Source organism: Channa argus, chromosome 23 (assembly GCF_033026475.1).
Source record: "Channa argus isolate prfri chromosome 23, Channa argus male v1.0, whole genome shotgun sequence".
Lineage (NCBI taxonomy): Eukaryota > Metazoa > Chordata > Actinopteri > Anabantiformes > Channidae > Channa > Channa argus.
The window spans coordinates 5,532,736-5,559,877 of NC_090219.1; the positions used below are offsets into that span (position 1 = coordinate 5,532,736).

Below are 27,142 nucleotides of genomic sequence, written 5' to 3' on the forward strand. Positions count from 1 at the left end.
ATATCAATGCTGAAGAACTTTCAATAATTAAAAGAATTAAAAGCTTTCTTGAGCGATCTCACCACCATCTGCAATTTAATTTAATTTTTTTTCCCATATGAGTAACACTGCACAGCATTGTGGGACATCAGTGTAAATCAATAAAACATAAAAAAAAAAATTCAAGTGTTCTTGGTGACATTTCCGCTCCATGACATACTCCAAACCTGAACAGAATTTAGAATGGATTTGAGAGACAACTATTTTAAGTTTAACATGCACTATTCATGGCCTTTGTATGGCTTCTGGGTTTGACATTTACATTCTTTATGCATGAACAAAAACTGAATCTCTTCCTCAAAAACTCATTAAATCGTGGTGTTACCAACAGGTCTGACACTCATTTGGCCACATTCTAGATTTCTCTTTTTTCTATTAGTCCTCTTGTGTAGCTTATGAAAGATTTTATATAATTATTCCAAATTCATTAGTGGGCTACACAGAAAATGTAAAAGGCAGTTTTGCATGCAATACATGAACTTTAAGTACACTTTTACACTTTGACTAACAAGCTAACATTAAAACACAGACTGTGAATCACGTTTAAAGGTCTTACCTATAATGTTATGTATATAATGCAATTATGAGTATTCAATTATAGCACAGGTCATTTCTGACCCAGCCAATGTACTGACTGTAGTAACTAATTACTATGCATCTAAGGGTTAAAGAGGATAAAATCTGTTCTATTAATCAGTATTATGCACGATTATTTGAAATAAAGCTGAAAAATGACGTAAGCCAAAGGGGACCACAACTGAATAAGAATCAACAAGTCAAAAATTTGCTCTTTGCCTCCCTGACTGAATAAATTATTCAAATCAATGGTTCTTAAAAAGTGCTAGAATTTCATTGTCTTTCTGGCAGCATCACTTCACACTAATTTGTACTTTAAAAATAATTTGTGCTCTTGTAATCACAGATGCTGCAAAGACATTTCTTTATGTGTCAAGTGTGCCTCAAGAGGTGGAGCACAGATACTCACACACCTTGATAGAGGTACTGCTGTCGAAGCGAAAAGACTTGGTCTGCCCATTCTCCAGGTAGACCTTCAGGACATTTGGCATGAACAGAAGAGAATTGTCCTTCACCGGGTTCTGCAAAGGAGGAACATGATCTGTCTTCACTCCTGGGCATCAACAAAAATCAGGTGAGGTTTCATATGTGAAAAGAAATCAATTTTGTATCTATTTGGCCTTCATTGAACTGTCTTAGTGTGGTAAATGGGAACCATCTAGTGAAGCTAAAGTACAGTTGTTAATAGATACAGTGAGCATGCATATGTGTGTGTGTGTGTGTGTGTGTGTGTGTGCTAGAACTGACTGGAACCTGGCCGTTTATAATGACCTCCTCTGCAAAGCGCACTTTGACCGGATTGGACTTGAGCATGGCTTTTTTGGCCGCACTGATGAAAGCTGATTTAGGGGACTAAGTGGCATCCATCCAAAAAGCCAGACAGAGAAGGAGAAGAAAAGAGGAGAAAGAGAAAGAGCAAAAAAACAAAAAACAAAAAACAAACCATTACAATCAGTTGTGATGTAGTTTTACGTTTAACAAATCAAAGTCCACAAAAACCTCAAGTTTTCTGAAACTGGAGTAGAATAAGTACTTGATGAATGCATGTAGTTGGGGGAATCATCATTCCCATCAAAGGATCAATAAACCTGTACAACACTTTCCCACTGTCACATTTGTTGTTATTGGAAAACTTCAAAAACATGCTGCCTATATCAAGGTCCATCAAAATGGCTGGGCACCACAAGTTAAAGTTACTCAAATAGTAATAAATGGTGCATTTTACGCTATGAGGAGATTTTAAAGCACAAGGACTGTGTAAATGAGACAATTGTCATTGATATATAGAAGACTACACTACTTTCATGTGATTATGGGGTGTTTTAGAAAGCTTTAGTGTTAAAGGTGGTGCAAGAACATGTTAATCAAACCTTTTAAAAAATGTCTAAATGTTCAAGAGCCTCAAATGCAGCAGTCTTTAACAGCTATGGGTAAGAGAAAACTGGAGCTGTAAGCCTACAGCTTCTGAATTACAGTTTCAAGGACAGCCAACCTTTATGGGGTTGCATTTACTTCAAGATGAGAATGAGAATACAGAGGGACGCCACAACTGGAGGAGGTGAAAGCATCATTACTCTGATCTTGTTTCTTATATATATGGAAATCCTTTAGTTAATTGTTGTGTAACAATTAGGTTAAAACATGCAATCTATTATTTATAGATTTAACTCTTATTAACTGTATGTGATACACAGGGCCTACAGCATATAAAGGAGGTAAAGGAAAACAAAATTCTGAATTTAGAGAATATAAACCAATTAATAACACGTACATACACTGCCACCCTTTTTCTTAGATTTCAAATATCAGATCAGCCTTTTACATGACACAAAATCTTTGTCGTGTGACCTACTCACAGGATACGGTTGGACAACAGTCAACATGATGGATTCTTTGCAACTCCTGAAACGAGAGCCCAGGAAATCCCGGAGTCAACAAAATCATCGGAAAACATCAATCACAGTGAACAACTATGACAGATGAACAACAGGAACTTGATTAGCCTGGGTGAAATGGAATGAGAAGCTCCTGGCAATCATTACTTAGATATGGATGCAGTTAAAACTAGAAGCACACACACACACACACACACACACACACACACACACACAAACATTAGCCTACTATTTAAATACATGTGACAAAATTTCTTGTGATCTGATGACATCTGACATGACTGGAGTCATGATCAACTGTGTGCATGAAAATAGCAGGAACATTTAAATTTTTCTGATTCATTCAGAATATTTATTATGTAAACTGTAATAACTAAGCATTAAGCAGATGAGTGGAAGGCATTATCAACACTTGAAACAGTTTGGTTAAATTAATGATTATTTTAAAGGCAAATTAATGGTAATCAGTCATGTTACAATAATTTGCATGGCTGTGCATAAACCATACGATCAGAAAGTGGAATAGCAGGTATAAAAGGACATTTTAACCAAACATTTCCTTCTTGCTATTAATGTTATGCAGCCATGAATGCAAACAATTCATTTTGTTTGTATGTGCTGAGATTTTTATGTGCCACTGCCACCTTACTATGCTGTTTTGTAATTACCTGACGAGGTCAATGACTCGTTCTCTTGGAGCTGAGCTGACAGGTTCATCATTGATCATGATGATCTCATCGCCGGGCAACAGCTTCCCCTCTGATGGACCACCTGTACACACACACACGCAAACAAGTCACGGCCTGGTTTTACATTCAGCCTGTTAGCCAAAGGTATGAATCACTGCAAACACTGTGTATCACTGTGTATATGATTTAGTGCATGCAAAAATACATGTCATTTGCAAACAGATCTTTGCCTTGTGACAAATGTAATTGTATTCGTCCAGTGTCTTCAAGCACATACACTCCCTTTCTTCGTCTACCACCTAAACTAGAATATTCATAAGTTCGATTGTCTGCTTGGAATTCAGCGCAGATTGATTATTGACATGCATAATCACTGTGTGTGTTTGTGCAGCCACTGGGGCTGACAGCTGATAGGTTTGGCAGCAATTTGGCAATTGGCCAATGGCTCAAAATAACAGGAACTTCTGAGACAAAAAACATTCTTTTGTGGTAATTTCCATTATCAGCTAGGGCCAGTACTATTTTCTCATTTAGCAATATTCTGGAGAAACAAACAGCCTGCGCGTTTGCCTTCTAAACAATCATTGCACAAGCTGTTTGTGCTGATTAGCACAATTCAAACTGTAAAAAGGGACTATTAAAAGTACTTCAAAATAACATGAAAACTCTCCAATTTCAGCACTAGTGTTAATGAGGGTATCAGAGGTTATTTTTCTACTTCTATGATGTGACAGAAGCAGAAAACAGCAAAAAAAAAAAACTGTTGCATTAGTTGTTATAATTATCACGGCAACACTAACAAAAGAGCAATTCTATTAGAAATAAATTCTCACAGAGTGTTAGCTACTTATGGAAGTATGATGTTCTTCCTCTTTTGCAGGACAGTGTGGGTGTATGATGTTTAATATTTGGTGTTTTTGTGGTGAATTGATCTGTAACACTGGTGCTAGAGACCTAAATGCGTCAGAGAACAAACACCCAGGAGACAGGGTTACTTACCTGGTGTAACAGAGCGGACCACCACTGGTTTCTCACTGCCTGCAACAAAGCCGAAGCCCAGGACAGGGTCCCGTCTCATCTCCACTAGACGAGGGGTGGGGGGCATGCTATCCAGGTGGACCTCCTCCAGAGAGCTGCTCTGGGACACTTGGCTGGAAAACCGGAATTAAAATATCAATCAAAGACATGAAGTTGACTGTGATTCACTGACAGTACAGCTCAGTGCTCCTCTGTGACGCAAACGAGTCAGGAAATAGCGACATTCATGAAGGCATGTAGCTGGTTACGGGCATCATGGATCAAACAGGGATCAGACTTGTCCTGCCGGTAAAGAGGGACTCTTGAAGAATAAAGTTCACATTAAAACCCAATCACTTAATTCATTCCTGTGGTAGAAATAGTTTAAGCTCAGATATATCTCATTAAACTTGGAAGGAGTGGTTTGACCTTTCCAATCAGCTGTTCATAATTCACAATCTTGGCTCGGCTTTGGTCATTGGCAAAGATTTTACACTTAAAAGCCACTTGTAAAAGAGCACAAGCGCTGCATTCATAAAATGCAGCAAAGTTGAAGAAGAAGTGTGCCTCTCACATCCATATAAAAGTCTTAAAGTTGTTATTCCCCATAAAAGCTTACTGAATGACGTATTCCTTATCTGAAGTCAGGACAGTTGTCAACTTTGTTCTGTGCTAACATATTTTCATGAATGTGAGTTTTCTGGATGGTTTGAAAATGTAATTTCCTACTGTTACAACAGACATAGTGTAGTAAATATAGGAATAAATAAACGCAGGTGAAAATGGTGTCATGATGCTGAACCAACTGGCAGTTTTCCTAATTAATGCTTTTCATTGCGATGCCTACTGTACAGTATATGGGGCCATCAACATTTAATACAACTATAATGTGGGTTATTATGGGTGAAATTTCACATTGTCCTTTCCCTTGTCTTATTGCCAGTCACTCAGGATGAAAGTGCCGCTATAATGTTAATGTACCACATTAAATTAAACCTTCCTGCTTGCCGAACCTCAGATGTCTGTCTCGACCGGGACACTGAGAATGCAGAGTGCCTGTTAATTAAGAGGTGATACACACTTTCGGTAGTGTTACCTCTCTTCGGCTCTTCTTCTACCTCCCTCCCTCCCTCCCTCCCTCCCTCCCTCTTTTTGAAGCTTAAAAAGCTCCCTTGGCAGCCATCATGTCCTCTATGTGCATAAAGTCTTGTATTGCATGTCTATTGTTATCTGGCCTACACCCATGTTTTTTTTTTTTTGCCTCTACTGCACTGTCTCTCCTACACCTTTGGCAATCACATAGCTCAAAATCAGCACACTCCCACTTGAGTTTTCAATGATTGGCACAATCCTGCCCAGGCCCATGCCAAACACCTTTTACCACATTTGAATCGTTTCACCAAAAAATGCAATGTCAATATTTGGAAAGGTTGACTCTTGCAGTTTATAAGTAATTGTCTTTGTTACTGGACGTTTTCCAGAGAGACAGACTGTCCTTCGCAGAGACTAATCATGCATTGAAAAAACAATTTCTCTTAATCGGGCATCCTTTTTTTTTTTAAGGATGGCTGCTCCACCTAAGGCTCTTAATATACCTCCATCATTATTAAGTCGAAAAATCTGGTTTCTTTTCAGTTCAGAAAAGAGACACAATGCTGGCCCTAACTGAGACAACTGTGATGACCATTAGTCCCTTTTATGATCTTGTTTTTAAATAGCAAATAGGATTGAATATGGTACACTTTAACAAAAAATATTACAACTATTAAAAGATGTGATTTGGAATCATTTAGCATGCCAGTGATATTGCTCAGGGGTCTTCACAGCTTTTTTGCTGCTACAACTGTGCGTAGTCACTTAATTTCGACATCACTCATCCAATTCTTCTATTATTAGGTAATATTGTTTTCAGACTGCACGGCCGTAAAATTTATATCTCGTTATTACAATGTATATACCTACAGCTTCGCCTAAATCTGCCCAGAGGATGAAGCGTGTTCCATCCATTCCCGGAGGTAATGTTATCTCCAAACAATCCGGATCAGTCTCAATCCCTGCCCCACCTCCCACATTTTTTCCCCTTTTGCGCTTTCTTATTCTCTCTCTCGCTCTCTCTCATTAATGTGTTACTCTGTATTGTACATACGGCGCAGAAATCTCAAACCAAATCTGTCTGTAATGAAGCATGTTCCAATCTGTGATGCCAGCCCGTCTTCCCTGTCACAGTCAGTTGGGTTTAATCCCACAGGAGGGCAGAGCGAGGATGTCAGGGGGGTCAAAGGAAAGCTCCATACAAAAGGTCAAATCCCGGTGTTGCTGCTAGAGGTGGAAAATGGAATACGGCACGCACAACCTCAAATTCACACTGATGCCCAAGGTAAAGTGGTTTTGGATGCGTACAGGTACTGACAAAAACTCTAAAACTAATTTACCTTACAAGGCAAACGGGTAACCATGACACAATCCCTATGAGAAATATGTGGCTCGCTTACTTCCTTGTTCAGATTTAGGTTGATGCAGTTATATGATACAGTATTCACAAGTGGTTTGAAAGGACTTTGATAGATAACTATGATGTAATACAATGAACAGAACAAAAGAGTAGCATGTTAAGAGTTGCATAACAAGCTTAGCAAACCTACCTAATCTAGTCTTGGGCAACAGGCACAATACACTTTCAACCATTTCCATCAAATCTGGAAGATGCTTCAAATCAGTGATCAGACTGATTCATGCCAATACTGGAAGTGATAGCTTTTTGCATCAGGGTGACTTTGGTCTTTTAGTTATTAAACCATAGCTCGGGTAGGCCTCAGTGGATGTCCCAACACTGAGATGATGATACCATATCAACATCAAAGATGTGTACCTCTGCCTCATAAAATAGGCCCCCAAGATGCGAAAGGCACTTGTGCTTTAGCACCAGGACTTGTAGTTTTTGGAGTTTTAGCTGGCTGAAAGCCCACATTTTTAGAACAATATGTCAAACTCTTGTACTGCAGCACTGAATGAATTACTTGTTTGTTTAGATGGGATTGGATATTTTTTATAGCATTGCGAGTATCAAAATACCTTTACCTAAAGGGAAAAAAATACTAGTATCGGGTGGACCCACTGCACATGCCATGCATTTAAAAATACAATAGAGTTTGAGTGGAGTGTAGCTAGTAAACCTGCTGGATCATGCTATGTAAGGTTAGGAGAGTTACCTGTCCAATATAATGAAATCAATCACCGATTTTACCAACTCTCTCTTCTGTTTTATTCTCTGTCTTGCAGGAATCCAACTGTGATCCTCAATCTGTGTCACCACCTCTAAAGTCATCAGCTGTTCTCTAGGAACAAAGCCACATAGGCAGAGCTGTCACCTCGTCATCGACTCCCCCGTCATAAGGAGAGGAGGGGGAGAATATAATAAGAGAGTTACAAAGAAGAGAAACTTAGAAAAAAAATGCAAAAGGAGAGGGGGTGCATAAACACAAGAGTGGCAGAATGTATACAAAGAGAGAAATCAGTGTTTGGTAAAAATGAAAGGAAAGCAGAGCGGGGTTGTTTGTGGGTGAGTGATGATGGGGTTAAAGTGTTCTGTTTACAAGTTGGGCTTCCCAAATGATGTTCACAAGGCAATGCATTCTTTTTCGTGTACTCATAATGGTGATATAAATGCAAAGAAGTGTTCCACTGCGTTTAGAAAATATATTTGAAATGTACTGCATTGTACAAGAAGCCGAACAACCATGACTGGGAAAGTAGGAACCATCTCTTTGTGCAGCTTGAGGGTTTGGATTTTCACCTGGCAGAAGATTTTCTTCTTGCATGGCACATTTACACAGACAGCAGCACACTGCACACACAGGTAGAATGGTAACTATCCTGGCCAATTTCTTGTGAAGGGGCAGATCAAACAATACTTACAATATTGGCTTAAAAATATTTCACCCTAGTAGTGATTAAACTGGGGTGATGGTTATGGGAACAGGACTTCAAAGCTTATTGTACTCTGGCCTGCAACTGCACATAATAGTTTCCATTTAACAGTTTATTGCATTTGAACTTCCCAAGGTTAATGTAGAAGCCAAACCGCATGTCACTGTAACAATTTTTCCTAATTCTCACTAACTAAAGCAGATGTGCAACCTTCAGTCTTGCTGTGTATCCTGCAAACATCATTGACCTAAGCTAATCTGGTGGCTGCTTCCAATCCCCTGCTGTTTTAAACTGTAAATGCAAAGTCATCCACTGATCACAGCTGTATCTACACACAGTCTATAAACAATCTTTCAGTCCACTAAGCGAATGCGCTAGTGTTGCTTCTATTTTATGTTGGCTTACCTATCTGTACTTTTTGTGTCAATATTTGTGTTTTATTAAACATCCCTCTCATTTTTCAACACTCTACATAGCCAGCTGCCACACATTTAAATGCAAGCATGTTGGTGTTGATCATATACATACTTGGTGAGACAGTCCCGTCCCTCCCTGGTGCTGTTCATGCTGTCCCAGCTATATGGAGGCCCCTGCAGTCCACTCCACGAGCCCGGACCAGGGGGCGGCCAGCCTGTCATTTTGTTCTTATGGCTGAAACACAAGAGATGGCAAAATAAATGGGAGCATCACCATGTAACAATATGTTTTTGTCAGTGTGATTCATTTTGATTCATTCACATAGAATTTGAATGAACATCACAGCACCTGTATCTACACATTCACAAAAGCTCCAAGTATGAATGCATAAATAATTTCCCTCCTCTCTGAATAAAAGCACTCAGATACACTCTGCACAGCTCTGGTTAAATCCCTCTCAGTTAAATTAATGTGACTTCTTTGTCTCGCTTGTGTGGCTTGCAGTGTGAGATAGCACTACTTAGTGCAATTGACCACAGTCAAATAACAGCTCGTCTGCTCCATAGATGGGTGATCGATGGCTGTGTGCACGGTCAGCTCTGTGGTAGTTGCTCTGCAAAATTGTGTGTGTGCAGTGAGGTAAAGCACTGATGTGACAGCTGATTCGCTTGCTGCAGATTACGCCAACAAAGTCATTAAGGATTTCAGGAGAGTGAGAATGAAGTGAGACAGAGGCAAGAGAAAGGGAGAGTAGAGTGGCCCAGATGTGGCACCTCAGCATAAATTCTAGAAAAAAACAGTACGTGAACTCATCCTTGCTATCATCTGTGAGTCTTCACATGCTACAGTGATTAATCACGAGCAGATCATAGCACCCACACACGGTCAATACAGAAATAATCATAAATGCAATAGAAGGTCATCAAGCCCCGGAATAACCATTGAATTTAAGCATGTTTGCACTTATTTTTTTAACAACACCTTCTACGGCCATAAACTATAAACGCAAGTTTACTATCCTGGTCTGAAATCCCAAATAGTTGATGCATAGGTCCAGTAACAAACATGTAAATGTAGCTGACAATGCATATTAGATTAAGAATTTCATCACCATAAGAATCCAGCAGATCAGCTTCCATTTTGTGCTGTCGATGGGTTGAATGCATAAGTCAATCGTGTCATAGCTTACAATGAAAAAGGAGGCTGACTATAGTTTTAATGTATATAACAAGCTCCACTGTGCAAGCAGAGTGCAGCCAGGATGCTGATGAAAGCATCAGACAGTCTCTTGCTGGTCAGTTTTTATGCAAAGAAAGAAGAAAAGTTCCCAAATGATAGTTGGTTTGACTGATGAAATTCGCACTAAGAGCAAAGAAAACAACCCAGCTGGTACTCATCCTCAGAAGCATTAGATCCATTTTAGCCCATCGGGGCTTTTGAATTTTACTCCTTTCGAGTCTGTTGCCATCCACAGTTTTCACCTAGACACTTGTATTTCTTCAGATTTCCAGTCACCAAAATAAAAGATCCACCGGTGCTTCCGAATCCCAATCAGAGGCTCGTGTGTTCAGAATCAACACAGGTTATTGCGTTAGCGGCTATGCACATCTCCAGTGTGCAGCCAGACATTCATCTGTGTGTGTTATTGTGCCGCTGCTGAGAGCAGCTTTGGTCCGAGCTGAACTAAACTGCCATGGCCTCGCCTCCTTTATCCCATAATCCCTCTCATCACAGAGAAAACAAATCCATGCTGTGTGTATGTGTGTGTATGAGAGAGACACAAAATGAGAGGGAGAGACAGTGTGTGCAACTGTATGCATTTGTGGGGATGTGTGCGAGTGTGTGTGTGTGGAGTAAGAGGATTTTCAGAGCGCAACTACGTGTATGAAAACAGCGCTCCATCTCAGAGCTGGAGCCTCGCAGCAGGAAGCTTGAAAAAGAAGCTGCCTCTTAAAGTTCACCTGGATGTCATTAATATTTCACTCTTCACTTTTCCTCCAGTAATTTTTTTTTCTTTTCTGCATGCCAGAAGAAGACAGAAAAAGGCAAATGGGGCTTTCAGTATAGAAAAGTTACCTCGATACTAAAGTCAGCATGGTACACTCTGAACCATCATGGGTAAATTTTGCGGAGTAAACTATTTTTCCAAGTTTTATATTTTCAAGCTGAGATTACTACTTTTTTCTTGCCAGAACTTAAACGGATTTGTTGTTCTGACTTGAAGTCTTTTTAACAAATGACTATTTGTAATGATAATATGGATTAAAAATAAATGAAACAATAGATAATAAATTATTTTCTTTTCACAGTAATAAGAATGTAAACAGTTATAAAGGCTAGTGTTGAATTTAGTACCTAACCCCCGATACTTGGAATTTAACAAATTAGAGGGAGCAACCTCCGAAGCAACATCCAACAGCCGCAGCTTGCATTTTACATGTTAACTAAAGAACTGACTCTTTAAACAGAGATGTGTAAAAGAAAAGGAAATCTGCAGAATTTGCCTCTTATCAACCCCACACTTTTACACTCTCACACACCAATGGCGGTGGAAGTGGCATGTAAACTAATGGCCTGGCCCACTGCGAGCAACATGGAGTTTAGTTGCTTTTGGTCTTTTTTTGTCTTCATTGCCACCTGCATTATTCATAAACTGATGTTGACTTGCTGATGACACATCATGTAGTAACACGGAATCTCTATAACAAATCTTTTGCTACAACATCTTATAGATGTTGAAACATTTCCATGGTTAAGTCCCAGGTATTAGTTCTACAGTAGATGACAATTTACCAAAGTCTTAAGTATTTATGCTCGGGTGACTTTGAATACCTTGAAAATTTAAAAACGCCAACCTCCCTGTGAAACGAGATAAAAAGTATGATAATTTATTCAAATGCACATCAATGGGTGTAGTAAATGTGTACTGTATGTCACACGGGTAAAAACCCTCACTTGCTGCTGTTCATCCATAGGAAGCGTGTCAAAGAGGGATTTACATGTGAATTAAAATTCAAATGTTCTCAAATGTTACTGAATTAGGTTGCATACAGTGTCAAAATAGTATCAGTCACACAAACGCTTTAGTGTGAGTGAGTTTGCCAAGGGAAAAGTTCAAAGAATAGATGTAGCTTCTCTTGTTTTTTTAGTTTTTTTTAGTTTTTTTTAACCCTGGGATATTTTTTAAATGTGAATACCAAAGGTTACTGACTAAAGAACCTGTGTACACAACCTTACAAAGTCTGACTGATCTCAACACAAAGTGCTGGTGGTAGAAAAGTAACTGACTTCACACCGTAAAGGTTGTCACCTTGGTTAACGATGCAGTAGTTTTGAAGCTTTGGGCTAAAGGAGTTTGTCCAACTGAAGCAGCGCAAACCTGCTGCATTGGCACCAGGCCTCATCCTGTTTCCCCCTGTTTGAAGTGTTGCCCTTCAACATACCAAGAATCCAAATGTGTGCATTCAAAAGAAGTGCTAGGGTGCACTTGTCTTTGTTGAAAAGGCCAGAGTATTGACTTTAAAAAGTACTTTTTGCTTTGAAATTCATCTTCTTCTAAAAAAACTGTACCTCGAAGAATCAATATATGTCTGTCACTCACACTGTTAGTTTAAATTAATAAAACAACCTTGATCAATTTCCTATTTTTGTTTAACAAGAATGGACAGAAAAGAAGCACAAAATGCTATGCTAACGGTGGTGTACATAACAAAAGTCAGGTGTTGGTTACTCTACATGCCGCCTAAGTACAAGATCACTACTTTGAGTCTCTCCCACGCGTTTCCTGTCCACCTTTTCACTATCGTCAACAAAAACTTTGGTAATGTCAATTTTATTATAATCCATCTAGAATTATCAGGACAGTAGTTGACAAGCTTGTTGCTTATCGAGCTGAACCTGGACCAACGCACAAACACAAGAGTTAAAGGTGAAGCTTGCAACAAATTAGCCCGTTTAAAAAAAACACTATAAAAACCTATTTCTAGCCTTCCCAGCCATAATGATTTGTCTAGTTAAACCTTCAAGGACTGCATTTACAGATATTGATTCCCTCTGTTAGGTTGTTTAGAATACGAAAAACAAAGATTAGGTGACAGTGCACTATAAGCACACGAGATCATCTTGCATTCAAGTCAGTGTACGAGAAGAAAAAAAGAGTTTCAATCAGTGAGACATCACAGCACAAGAGAATATTTCACCAAAGGATAATTAAATGCCCATTCTTATTTAGTAACAAAGATGGTGGTTCCTGGAGCTAGTCGGGTCGTTATTTGCAGCATCATATGTCAAACCTCCCTATCACAGAAAGCAGAGGAGCCAATTGGCACAGATCTCCCAGCTCCACAACCACATGCTCCAGTCAGCAAGAGAGCACAGCACCAAACACTAAGCTCTCAGTGCAGCTTAACAAATATTTCATTTCAAATATACTGTAGCTTTGATGTAGATTGTCACTGTTCAGTAAAGTAATCCATCACAGGGTTCAGCCAGGGTAATATCTGTACTACTACATACGCTCGAGTGCAATATATAATAGTTCAGGGTAGATTATATCCCTCCTTTTCTGACATATATTTTGTTTCATCAGTACGAATGTTGTTGCTTTTATAGAGAATTCTGCAATTCAAAAGCAACTAGAAATAGCTTTAGACCACTAAAAAACATTTGTTTTTTTCTTATGGTAGGTATCTGTGGTCAGGAGAAATTCCTGAAGTCACTGTTACTGCCTCAAAAAACATAACCGGTTGTTACTTAAGTCTGTTTGTTAGCTGCTGTAAATTGATTTACCTAGAAATTGCATTTCTCAAGGCACCTTATTTTATCAAGATGTGTGACTGGATATTATAGCAAGATTTGGATGCACTGTGTGATCTAAGGCAGTGCAGAGTGAACAGTGCCAGAAGTAAAGCTATAAACAGTCTCTACTGAATAATCCCATTAAGTGTAATGCAACCTTGTTTTGCTTTTGGGAATAGTATGTAGGTATACTATGCAGTCAATGTCAAGTGTTTAAACATGGGCATAACCTAAGGCCTTTGGAGATATGAAAAAAAGAGTATTTCAGCTTACATATGCAAAGTTGAATTTCAACAACAAAACACAGTCGATCGGATCCACACAATCGGTAGTTTTGCAGTTATAGCGCTACTTATTCTGCTATGACCAATACATTTAAAACTTTTATCAAGCATTCATCACAGCATCTAGGCAATTTATCATTTTGAGTGCAAAGTTTTGTTGATTTGAAATCCCCCTTTTAGGGAAAAGTTACTGAAAAATTTCTGCTTTGACCTTTATTGACCCACATTTTCAATTCAGAATTTGAATCAGCTGAATGGTTATTTAAATAAGACACTGTAGCATTTCAAAACTCAGTATTGAGATTTGCTGCTGTAGGATAAAACCACTCAAGATCTTTATCCAGACTGACTGAATGTACACAAAAAGCAAAGAGCTCACACAAGATGCTTTAGCCTACATTATGACAAAACACTCTACAGCCAGCAGCATAAAACCCACCTCACTTTGCTTTACTCTCCCTGTCAATTGTCACCACTTTACACTCTGCAGAACAACTAGGGTAATATAAGCTCAGTCGCAATTCTATGGGAGACATGTTTTCGTCCTTTGAAAGCTCATCAGCTGTGTGTTCTGAATGCCCGTATAACTGGGGACCCCTCTCCGGATGAAAGGAAGCACATGTCAAGTGGTGGGAGATGAAGTGTAGAAAACACATATAAAATCAGTGTATGAAACACCTTCTGTATCTGCTGAATGCACAATGAATAAAAAACAGATCATTCTTTTCTTAAGATGCAAGTGCATGAAAAAAATCTGCTGAAATTATGTTTTTTCAGCTCCAGGAATTTGAGATGGGATGCAAAGAGACAACGTTTTACTTGCTGTGATTTCGGGGCTACTGAACCTGCAAATCCTTAAAAATAAATAAAGAAAAGAGAAAAACTTTCAGTAAAACTTTTCAATTAGCCTGAAGTAACTCTAAGTGTGCATGTTTCGCAAATGGATCATCTTCAAACTCAGCTGGATGCTCCATTAAAAAGACTGGCAGCGGTTGAAAGAGAAGCAAAGGATTAAAAGTATACCTGACATCTTTGCTTTCTGGTTTAAAGATGCAGCAGAAAATAAGAGCAGAGGATGTCACACTGTGCAATATAGGTATAATGAAACAGTGTCCACAATGTGTGTCACAATGTGTATCACACTGTGCAATTTTAAGGCATCTCGGACTGTGTCTTGCAAATTGATGTACACGGGTAAAAATGCAAGCATCAAAAATTAATAACCAGGATGAAATGATAAAAAAATAATCCCTAGCAGCAGTATCAAAAGAATGCAATTGATGATTGATTCATCCAAAGCTAAAGCAGAAGGAAAATTCGAATTGTCCAACTTGGCATTGATCTGTCATTAGAAATGTCCTAATTGTCTTGCTAATGGAACCACTTTTCTCCTAGTCTTCCTAATTATGCTCATTGTTGTCCCAATTTAACACACTCTTTGCTCCTAGCAAGACAAATGCAGCCTTTTGCCTTGTCCAAAGCACATTCCGCTTCTTCTGTTCATGTTGCGCTCCTTTTATATTGCGTTGCTATCTAAAGACAACATGCTTTGGCTCTCAGTGCATTTCACAAGCAAGAGCACACACACATGCATGCGCACTCACAGTTTCTTTTTATGTAACTTGAACATTAAGCTCCATTCTTTATGCTCTCTGAACATCTAGCACAATGAAGATGTTTGCTAAACAAGCATAATGGAATTTTCTAATTTGCAGCAAAGGCTTTGGAAACTCTTGAAGTCATGCAAATTCAGTGAGTGCACAAAAAAAAAACACTTCTCAAGAACAATCTCATTCACTCATAAACAACTGGCTTAATGGATCCATCCATTCAGCCTTCAGGCCCTTAGACAGCTCACTAACTTCTCTGTATAGTAAATCCCACTGACTCAGTGGTGTAGCCACAGAGCTAATTAGCCCGGGGTAAATTCTCATTCATTTATGCCGAATGCATTAGCCATACAAATGATATGTTTTTTTAAATCTGAGCTCATGAATGCACACGTTCTGTTTTATGGATGTGTTATAAACATTCCATGCTTTGATTTGGTAAACTACATGCACGACACGTGTTAAAACACACATTTTATACTGCTGACTGGCATATGTTTTGGTTAAGCTGCACCATAGATCAACTTTACTGCCTTTCAATGTGTCACACATTGTTTACATTAGCCAGCACTGAGTTATTACTGCACATAATACCCTCTTGGAAAAAATTGATTTGGTTTTATTTAGATCATATTTTATATGTATATACTGTACAACATAAAACAAGTAAAAAACAGCACAGTTAGACTTTAGCTCTAAAGTATAAGTATAACTTTATTTTGAAGTTTTTTATAGGACAGGTTTGCGAGTGGGATATAGGAGGCCAGAGATTTGTCTGTTTCTCATAATCATCTTGGTTTCCGCTGTGCTTGAACTCTTCCTATGCTGGCTATGTTCAAAATTCAAATATATCTGAACCACAACACACACAGTAAAATTAAATTGGCACAGGAAAATGGCATCCCAATTCTTAGTAACACTACTAGCTATTTGAACTGCTGAAAAAGAACACTTGTGTAGTATTATTCTGAAATTACAAGCAAAACATACTGATATTAAAATTACTGTCATATGTGGAAAATAAGTAAAACAACTACTACCATATCTCCACACAGCCAGATGTTATCATTTGTAATCCCACAGTAGTCAACACAACCGCGATACGCAGTGGCTCACTGCTATTTTGCAATGTTACAGTTGCATGCAAATGTTGCATTTGTCATTTTGCACTGTACACTATATAGATGATTTTCCCTGCAAACTGAAATCCTAATGAAAACTTAACTGAGCTAAAACTGATGAGAGCAATTTCAATCTTTCTATGCTCTAGAGATAAAACTCAGCTCCTTACAAACCCTTGTTGATCTTATTGATGTGGAAACATGCCAACAGCATGTGATGATGAAATCAATTAAAAGCTTACCATAACAATCTACTCCTCACAAACATCAAAGTAGGTGAGTGAGGGAGCTGCCTCACTCAAGCTTTTGTTTAGCTGATTTCAGGACCACAGACAGCTCCTTTCCCATTCTGCAGCACTACTCAAGAAGTCGATGCACATACACAGCGAAATAAGCACAAAGACATGTCAGGGTTATGTCAATAAATACACAGTCAGATTCATCAATCACAGCTGTCCGGCCTGGTTAAACTGTGGCCACTGTGTCCTCATTTCATAATGAAGCTCCCACAACAGGAAACTAATATCAGCTTAAACAATCAGGATGACAGTCATTTAAAGCACACAGTGGGCTTCAGCTCTATTTGTTGACTCATCCTTCACCATTCCTTTACTTCCTTCCTTCCTTCCTTTTATCCCTCTCCTTTTCACACTCAAACTGTGAATGCACCAATTGTCCTTTCCCAATGCAAAAATATTAACTATGTCACAGTCTGCTCACCAGACTCCTAGCTGCAGCAAAATACACATATACATCTTTATGACCATGCTTAATGGCTGTTATGACTTGAAACAAGCCTTTGGGTCTGTCAAAACATTACATTCTCATTTCTCTTTACAATGAAGGTTTTCTGCAAGGGGAGAGCAGCATTTGCTTGCGGGGCAGCAGGTGCGGCTACACTTGTTTTCATTTATATGATAAGACAATATCAGATGAAACCTCTTAATCCCAGTGGTTACGTTTAAAATATAGCATAGGATCTGGCAGACTGATACAAGTGCACGCAGGGAATATAAAGAAGCCAAAAGCCATGGAAAGAGAAAATCAATTAAACAGATGTTTGAGAAATTGTGTAGTGTTTCTGGTAGTAAGACACACTGGAGTCCTCAGTGTAGATAGACAATAAGATGGAAGAAGGCTACATAACAGTATTTTATATCCAGTAAATGATACCTTGTATAGATGATTTTGAATGAATTTCTACCATGAGAATAGAACTAACTAATATTTGTGCTTTGGTCTGCAGGAAGTCTCAGAACTAAGGTTCCTTGTGAGCAACAGAGTTTTCCACAGTAACAATTCAACATAAAAAGAGTCAACAGTAGAAGACAAAAAAAGAACATGTAAAAGGCCTTCAGATGTATCAAGACTAGATGAAAGTGATGGAATACATTGTGCTTACAAGCCAGGGAGATAATAGTCTCTTGCTTGTACTTGAATGGCCATTGTGTGACATGCTGTTCGTTACCACTGTATCTGTATCAGCAGCAGAGCTAAAACACTTTACAGTGCTTCAACCTTTTCAGCGCAGCAGTACATCTCCGTGAGACAACACAGTCCACAGCACAACACCCCACTGATTCTTTGTAAATGTCATATAAAGCCCAGTGGGATCAAGTGACAGAAAATACAAAGGGCAGCAGAGCAAGTTTTAAATTCAGTTTCAGAAAGATGATTGGCTGCTTGATTTATGTTTAGGCTGCTCTTGAATTCATGAGTTTTAAAATTTCTGTACCCTTTACTGTAAAAGAGTGTCAACTAGAACTCAGCTGGAAGAAAAATAATTTAACTAATGATAAGATAGTGAATTTCCAATGCAACTTGCACTGTTAAGTTGTCCATAGATCAAAGTATAATCTCTGAGGAAATTTAAAGACTAGCATTAAACAAATGGTTCCCCAGAGAAAGCTAAAGGCAATTACCTAGCAGTCATCTTACTTTCCCAGTCAGTAATGATTCAGGGCTTAGAGTTTAGAGTGGTCCGAGAACAACATAATTTTGGATATATGGATGTGATCCACTGGTTTAAGTAAAAGTTTAATGATAAAATAAAAATGGAAATAGTATGTACAATTAATGTAGTCCATTAATTTTGTCTTTTTAAAATTAGTTTTGCTTTCTCTGTCAGAGCCTATTGTTCTTGCCCATAATTGGACTGGGGTCAGTAGTTTGGCAGAGGTCATGCCTATGGGGAGTTTCACTACCAGTTAGTTTCTGGTTGGGTGATTGTACTTGCGTGATGTAATGTAATGACGACCAAGCATTGACTACCTCTGTCTATTTGGTTCAAGTCAACTGGAAAGGTTAAAGAAAGAGCACAGTGTGTGTACAGTGGCTCAGCACATGCAGATCTGTTTGCAGTGTGTAAAAGAATCCATGCATGCACTGCTTAATACACTTGAGCAACCACATCTATTACTGGTGCATTCAGTCCCTGTCAAAAATACATACGGACTGAAAACATCACAGTTGACTGGAACATCTGCACTGAACACTGAAGCATAATTCAGAAGGCTAAAAATACCACAGTAGAACAAGCATTGCTTAACACTCCCTAAATAATATTACACAAGACGTTGGTGAATGAGAAACACTTATTGGATCGTAATGTCTGAATGAATTTTTGTTACTCTTTAAATGTATTTGCGGTAAAGACAAAAGGAAGAAAAGAAAAAGCCCAGTTTAGTTTGAAAGATATGCTGTTTTTCACATCTCAATACAAAGATATCAGACAGGGGATGTAACATGTTAGACATGTTTCTTGGTGAAAAAGCTATGTGCAGTGATTACACACAACTTCTAAAAGACGTATTACAAAGCAAAATTTGCTTTTGCAGCCCTTATCCCTGTATGGACATCACATTCTGCAGTTTATATGCATTTTCCCTGGGTCCTAAAATATTTAGTAAGACTGCTGGCGGATTCAGTGCCTTGGATGAAAAAAGTACAGAACTGCATATGCATAGATCAAAACATTTTTTGTAATTACTTGTTGGGGGAGCATCTTTCCTTCTTTTCGCTCTTGGCTTCATATGTGTGTGCTACTTGGGTGTCTTTATTCTGTAATAAAGAATGTCAAAATTTTAATATTACAATATTAAGTACTGTGTCTTTCAGTTGTCGGCCTTCACCATCCAATCAAGTTGCAGTTTACATGCATGTCTGTCCAGACTCCAGTGACTCCGAATAGAAATGTTGTGCCAAAATGTTGTGCCAGATGTAATGAAATTCCTTGAAGCAAGGTTGAGATATTGCATTGACAATAATAGGGCAGACTTGAGGTCAAAGTGACCTTGGACTTTGACTAACAAAATTAAATCAGTTCATCTTTGAAATGAGAAGACATTTTGTCAGTTTTGGAGAAATTCATTCAAGGCATCTCAGAAGTATCACAGTGGGACAGGAGGACAATAGAACATACTAAAAACAAAATTATGTTTTTTAACAAGGATGTGTCTTGAGTGGATGCATAAAAAATGTGCCAAAGAATATGCAGCCATACATAATAACGAAATAACGGGCTTCTTATTTGTTTTACTTACACATGAAAAGTGCAGATGTGCAGCTTAGTTGTAACTCAGCCATTTTCAACCACTTTCAAGCTGCTACAAAGGGGAGGGCTTAAATGATGTTTGACTTTTCAATTTCATTTAAATTAAATTAGTCAGTTCATTTCAGTTCAATTAGGAGAAGTAATACTCAGTGCAAGAATAGGTTTAGGACTATGTATGTTCACACAAACACACATCAGACGTTGTTGCCAGTGCAAGTGTGTGCATGCCTGGGGATGTGTGATTATGCATACTGTATCTTATGTAGGTTTACACTATATTTGCTGTGTGTGTGTGAGACAGGGTGGCTCTAAGAATACACAGAGACACTTAAGTACTATGTAGAGTATCTGGAGCAGAAGTAAGTGCTCCACTAGCCTATTTAACGAACAGATGCAACAAACAACTGGCTGAATTCAACAAATGTGAAGAAAGAATCTTAATCAACAAATCCACAAATCTGGAAATATAAGGATATAAAGCTGATTGCAATGACAAATGTTCGCTGTCTACTTCCCCAATCTTTTCCATTTAACCATCTCTCTATAAAAATGATGAAAACAATAAGAAAACACCTTGTCAGTGTAAGCAACTAAATAAGGTTTCAGCACTTGAACAACTAAATTGAAAAATAAATGACTGGCCTTTAGTAATTCCTGATTTTCTACATGTTCATTTGTTTGCTTCATAGTGCTTTCTCTATCCCAAACAGCACGTGTGAGTGAGATAATATCAAATGAAAGATGTAGGTATTTTTAAGTTTCCTTCCATCCTGCAACCACAGAATTACTCACTGTCTCTAGCAAAAGTAATGAATTATCAATGAGTGGCATGTGATGTATGTCCGTGTCTATGAAACATCCTGATCAGTCATTGTACTTCATAAAAAAAGTAATCGAATCATCTTCTACGTATTTCTAAAATTACTTACTTTTATAGGACATTGTCATTTACTTGGTATATAATGATAACATAGATGTGAAAATCCCCCGTGTGGTATTATCACTTTAACATACACAGCTACGAATGCACCATTGAGCATTATCTCGATAGAAAACAACAGCTGCAAATGGTACAGATACTGGATGGCAAACGCAGTGAGACAGGTATTTCTCTGCAAATATAAATAAAAATAGTCAGTGACAGGTTTGACAGAAATAGGCTTTTACTCATTGCATATCTGCATACGAAGGGTCTATTTGTGTAAATATTCACGTAGATTTCTAATCAGGATACAATATGCCCCTTTTTCTCAACTCGCTTACTGTTGAGTCAAAATATTGATAGCACACTTGAGGCAGCACTTGATTTAAATTAAGAAATGGAAAAGTTTAGTTTAGTAACAAGACTGTAAACAGGGTAAATGGCTAAACTGCATCTGGTATTAAAAATAAGACAGTTCTACATGTGATGAATTAATTCGTAAAATGTTTCTGAATATATCTGTTACAAAATATAGAGTTCTACGATCTAATACTACAGCCAGCTGTTAGAATTCAAGTATATACTGAGTTTATACTGTGGTGTTAAATTGAAGCTTAAACTTTAGAAAGATCAGTCACTAGAGTGAATCATCTTGGGACACATGGTTGGTCTTGGTGCCTTTGTTGTCAGGGAGTGTTACAGGGTTCAACCTAAGGCCAACCACCATTACATGCCTTGTTAGTATGGGTGTTGAGAATGAGTTCTATGCACAAAGAAATGTCTCACATTGACCTTCTGCAGTCAAAGTATGGTTATACCTAGATGGGTACCTAATTATGCAAAGCCTGTGGAACTATGTATCCTTACATAATTTATTAAACGCGGTTCCTTCAAACTTTGGCTTCTATGCAGAATAGATGAAAGTGCAAACTAAGAAAATGTGCTGTCAAGTTACAATCTTTTGACATAACAGAACATGTGACACACTCCTGCAATAAATTAACAAGAGCCTCACTGATTGACTGGTATATTGTCTCTTAATTTCAGCTTGCTTGCAGATTGAGAATCAAAGTGTAATTGGGAAATGATGATTGTTCTAAAAGCTTGCAAAGCAGAGACGGGGGAAGGAAGTTCAGATCTAAACAGGAGCAAAAAAACAAAATGGGTTTAGCTTCATTTGAATAACTGATCAAATTGGTATTTCGTCAAAGGGGAACGGAAGCATGAAGCGCATCACTCTAGTCTGTCTGGTGTGACAGATGACTGAAATTATAGGAAGTAAAATGCGGTAATCACAACATAACAGAATATTAGTGTTCACCAGGAAATGAATCCCTGCAGAAAACAGAGGCAAGAATGAAGGACTGATTAAAGCACTCTATTTCCAAGTTGGTACCTTTTATCCAATTAGTGAAGACTAATAACAAATGTTGGAGTCTTCTGGGCTATAATGAAACTTCCAAATAGATCTTCCTGCTACAACAAAGTATATTTGAGCATGCTGACACATACTGTACCGGGTTTACATTACATGTGGAGAAGAGGGTGAAAAGAGAAATGTGTGACCTAATTGTTTTTAGAGTGAATGAAACAGTGAACAGTTCACCCTGCAGAGATTGCCGACTAAATCCTTCAGGAAGATTATATGGACTGAAATCAAGAAATCTGCGCAACTTTAATGGTTACAGACAGACAGTGAGAAATACAGCAACAAAGTGAAGAGTGGTTGTCCTGTAGCCTGATTTTCCTCTCTAGTCTGTGATTTGAGTGTTGCTCTATGTAGCAACATCACCATCTACAACTGTATTTTGTTGAACCACTGTATTTGTTTGTTCGATTGATGTGGAAACTTTGGAAGAAGCAAACTAAATTCAGCCAGTTCAAACTAAAGAGGCTGGCTATTAGCTTCAGCTAAACTTACAGGAAAATGAGCTAATATTTTCCACGAAATGGTAAAATTTCTCAGTATCAACATCTGACATGCTGGTTATGTTCTATTGTGAAGAGTGATGACAATTGCAAACAATTGCATTTTGTTATATTAAAGCAGAAATTCTAGTTACGTTAATTATGTTTTGGCCTGAAGTGACTGTGAAATTATCATAAGTCATTTTAAGCAAAAAATAAAAATAAAAAATTGTGCATACCATGACATATCAGGTGACTCAGTACAATGGAACTATGCCCTCTGAAGTAGCAGCATGCATTGGCATAAAGCAGAGAGTAATTTGGCATGCATTACTGTAATCTGATATTTAGAACACAAACAAGCCCTGCTGGATACTCTGGCTGCCAAATTCCACCACAGCAAAGCCAAGATTTTCCCACACTACAAACACCGATACAGGTCCTCTGTTTGTCTTTAGGACGCATGGTTTGAAATCAATAAGCGAGATTGAGTTAATGTTCTCGACACACAGCCCCAGTGTGTGATGACACAACTCTACAATGAAAACACAAACAGAAAGAACACAGGCTGCTGTAACCTGCCCCAGCTGTTTCATTTCCCATCCCACAATCAATAATTTATTTCGAGCATTAAAAGGTGATAAGTGATCCCCAACTTCCCATTACAGCTTATGAAGTAAATTTTGCTTGTACCCCATCTGCAAACAGAACGCTCCAAAACTGGATGATGACGGCTCATAGATCTGCACTGACCATCTGGGTACAGGCATAGGCAGCTAATTTGCCAGTGATGCAAACACTCTCTTGCTGCCTGTTACTGTAACACCATTATTCACTTTCACCATTTTACAGGCTGTCGACAACAAAGGGAGCCAAATGTGTAAAAGTGGGAGTGACTGAGATACAGAAAAACATAAGGACAAGTGGCTCCCATGAGGGTGCAATTCTCGGAAAACAACAGGAGAGAGGAGCACTTCTTGGGAGAAATGAAAGCTATTTATCCAAATCAATAAGCCAGATAAAAGATAAAAGTGTGATTAGGTGCAACAGATGCACATTCTTGTATTCTTTCCTACATACTGTGTCATGCATTTATATACATTTAAGTGCAGCATGTGAACGTTATCTGCTTGCTATATTGTTTGGAATGCCAGAGAATAAATGTCTGATAAAACTAACTTAAAGAGCATTTGCTAATGATGTACAGAGAAAACACTGGAGAGTAGGGAGCCTTGCCTTAATTTTTCTCAACAGTGATGCTTTTTCTCTCTCGTTTCAATAATGGATTAAAGATTTTTTCACAAGAAATGAGAGTGGACCCATGGATGGAGTGGACGACACAAAAGCACAGGTTTTTAACTTTTTTACTTCTGAAATAGTTTGATGGTTTGGGAAACAAGTGTGTTTACTTTCTTGCAATGGATTAAATGAGGCACATGACTACTCATTAAAAAAATGAAGCTTCATCTAGGAGATGATTAGCCTAGCTTAGCATAAAGACTGGAATCAGAAGAAAGCAGCTAGGCTCTGTCCAAAACAAACTGGCCAGCAGCACCTTTAATTGCTCACTAATTAACAGGCTATATCTTATTTTGAAGTATTTCAAATCCCATTACAGCACCCTAGAAAAACAAACAAAAGAAAATAATAAAACAATCAGGTGTTGAAATATGTCTATAAAAATTTGTATTCCACTTTAAAATAGAAATGTGTATACAACACCCTAGAGTGTGTGGCTTCATTGCTGCTGGAGAAATTTTTTTTCACTAATAAATCACATTAGAGCTACCAGAGAGCAGGTACAGTGCAGAATATGGCCAATGAAAACTTCCCAGGCTCTCTCTGGTCTAGGATGATCAAATTGTTAGTGCTGACTGAAAAAGTAGATTTCAAGGCATAAAACTTAAAGTCTGAATTAGGCAATTTAAGCTTTGAGCTATAAAAAAAGAGCGTCTGACTCCCAGGCACATGAAAACACATATGTGCCATGAGGGAAAAAACCTGAAATTTTAACCAATCCATACTGGGTAGCAAGCAATGTTTTAACAAACCTAGTTGAGTTAACAATCAATTGTGCATTTAATCAACTGAACTCATCCATTCTGATGCTATGTAATTACAAAGGGTTATTAATGAATGTTTATTGTAATGTATTACAAAATAATATACACTCTGGAATTATTCCCCCACTTAATTAAAAAATACAGTTTACCTGAACTTTCTCAGTTTGTTATTAATCACTGGTCAAGTATAGTGGGACCCAGTAACTCAGTAAACTATGGGCCTGTTTGGTGGCACAACAAACACCTTTACTTAAAGGTTAAGTTTCTTAAGTGTACTAACAGTAATTTTAATTTATGCCAGTTATAATGTAACCATTAGATCATACTTCCATAAAGTCTGACGTTTCCCTCCCTGTTCCTTCCTTTGCCTCTATCTGAGAAGTGAAGATGCACTGCAAATTGTAAACTCTGTTTGTGTATGTGTAGGTTTAAAAGATTTGTCATGGTGTTGAGACATGCTTCGTGGACTTTGTGAGTCCACATGAGTGCAGGATCAATAAATTCATGTTTGTGTGATATCAAACCACAGTATGGATTGTTGTGCTTTACAGTCTTCATCATTACAGCATCTTCACTGTCTGAAAACGTCTCAGTAAGTCCCCACTATCCAGATTCACTGTCATTAATGTAACCTTGCTTGGCTAATTCAATTGAAATAAGATGTAATAAGATCTTTATTTAAATGAAACAAGCGATCATTGCCTTTAGGACAAACTTTAAAGACAACATTTAGATTCGCAGGTAGCATTGCAAATATGCCAGGAAAAAAACAACAAATCAGGCTGTAGGAGTTTGTAACGGTCCAATCAGTCTCTGTGATGTCTGAACTATCTGGTTACTATCTGCTCTCTAACTGGACTTAATGGGTGTGGTGAGGTTAATTTCTAAAACAAAGTTTCAGACTGTCCTTACTTTTAACTCTCTTTACTGAACTGAACTTAGTAGTCCTTTTACAACTCTTACAATTCTTTTGCCTTTTTGCTCTCCGAGGGCTCACTGTCCCAATCCTTTTCAGTAACCATCATCCATCTTCGCTCATCTCTTTATCTCTTTCTTAAGCCCCCTGCACAATCTGGCTGCTCCTTGGACTCAGTAATTGTGTTTCTCTGTTCAGTCCCCACATTTGCTGAGGCTGTGTTGTTGTTACTATCCACATCTTAAGATATATTACCTTAGTGATTTCTAAATCACTCAACAACTACAAAATATACAACATAAGACACAATCAGGCCTCATGGACATGCAGGTGTACAAACATGCAGTATCAGAAACTTCCATTTACTTGCTGAAGTTGAACTGAATGCTGTTTTATTGTGAAAACTTCAACACACACTCACCCAGACAGCTTTGGCATCTTGGAGAAACCAAACATGTCCATGTGGTCCTGCTACAGAGTGCTATGTCCCGAAGCTCAGATGCTCCTCATTGGCATTCTAATCCACATACGAATCACATTTAAAACCCACAAAATCCAGTTTCAACCCGGATCCATATCAAGAGTTAGCAAAAACCCAGAACTCAGAATTTCATAAAATAAACATGAAAATAAACTCAAATGTCAGCAAGTAGAGCCCTTGATGAATGCCCCATCCGGTGCACAGGCAATCCAATTCCCTGTATTTCTACAATGTTGCGCTCCTAAGTGTTGACGGAGACAGTGAGGACCACCTCCCACCACTCTGCTCCTTCTGGGATCAGTCAGCTCTTTCTGCAGTCCACCTGGCTTGTTTGGACTGCAATAAGCCCTCTGTGTGTGCTCTCCATCTCAGCGCATGGAGAAGTGCAGTGATCCTAACTGCGGTGAATGGGGGAGAAGAGAGGAGGAGGGAGGGAGACAGAATGGAAGAGAGATGGGATAGAGTAGGGAGGGAGGAGGGGAGACAAAGCGAATGGATGACGGATGCTCTCTGGCTCCGGCTTTGCCCTCTGTTCATCGGGGCTGCAAGTCTCTTGCAGGGCAGAGGAAAGGATGGAGGGAGACTATAGAGGAAGGGAGATAATCAAGATGGAAAATGGAGGGACAAAAAGGAGAGTAAAAGTGCTTGTTGTAAAGAGAAAGAAACAGAGTGACAGAGAAGGGAGGAGGGAAGGACGAGAGCGGTGATGGGCAGAGGAATGCTGACTGTGCAGAATAGCACGCTGATGGGAGCAAGACCCCGTCTCTCACGTTTTTTTCTTTTTTCACTTCGTTTGGTGTTTATTAAGTGAGCTTGTGCGAGTGAACGCCCATGCACAGAACCATCACCATCATGCATGCATACATTAGCCTTCTGGACCACAGACAGCTTCCTTGTTACTCATTCAGAGGGAACATTTGTCTTTGC

The 27,142-nt window shown here is 38.5% G+C and overlaps 1 protein-coding gene across 2 annotated transcripts in view; it reads right to left on the bottom strand.

Moving 5' to 3' along the window:
• The window catches only part of LOC137108778 (FERM and PDZ domain-containing protein 4-like), a 39,186-nt gene extending 12,355 nt beyond the window's left edge, over positions 1-26,831 (bottom strand). The window contains exons 1-7 of one of the 2 annotated variants that reach the window (XM_067493807.1): positions 26,156-26,831; positions 8,672-8,794; positions 4,199-4,350; positions 3,179-3,281; positions 2,472-2,517; positions 1,363-1,467; positions 1,029-1,136 (exon numbers count right to left, since the gene is read on the bottom strand). In XM_067493807.1, the coding sequence (XP_067349908.1) occupies positions 1,029-1,136; positions 1,363-1,467; positions 2,472-2,517; positions 3,179-3,281; positions 4,199-4,350; positions 8,672-8,794; positions 26,156-26,196 (678 nt within the window). In that variant the 5' untranslated portion in view covers positions 26,197-26,831. Of the gene's footprint in view, positions 1-1,028; positions 1,137-1,362; positions 1,468-2,471; positions 2,518-3,178; positions 3,282-4,198; positions 4,351-8,671; positions 8,795-9,671; positions 10,691-26,155 lie in introns of those variants that run through there. The other variant, XM_067493808.1, reaches the window with a different exon arrangement.
• Between the last annotated feature and the right edge of the window lie 311 nt (positions 26,832-27,142).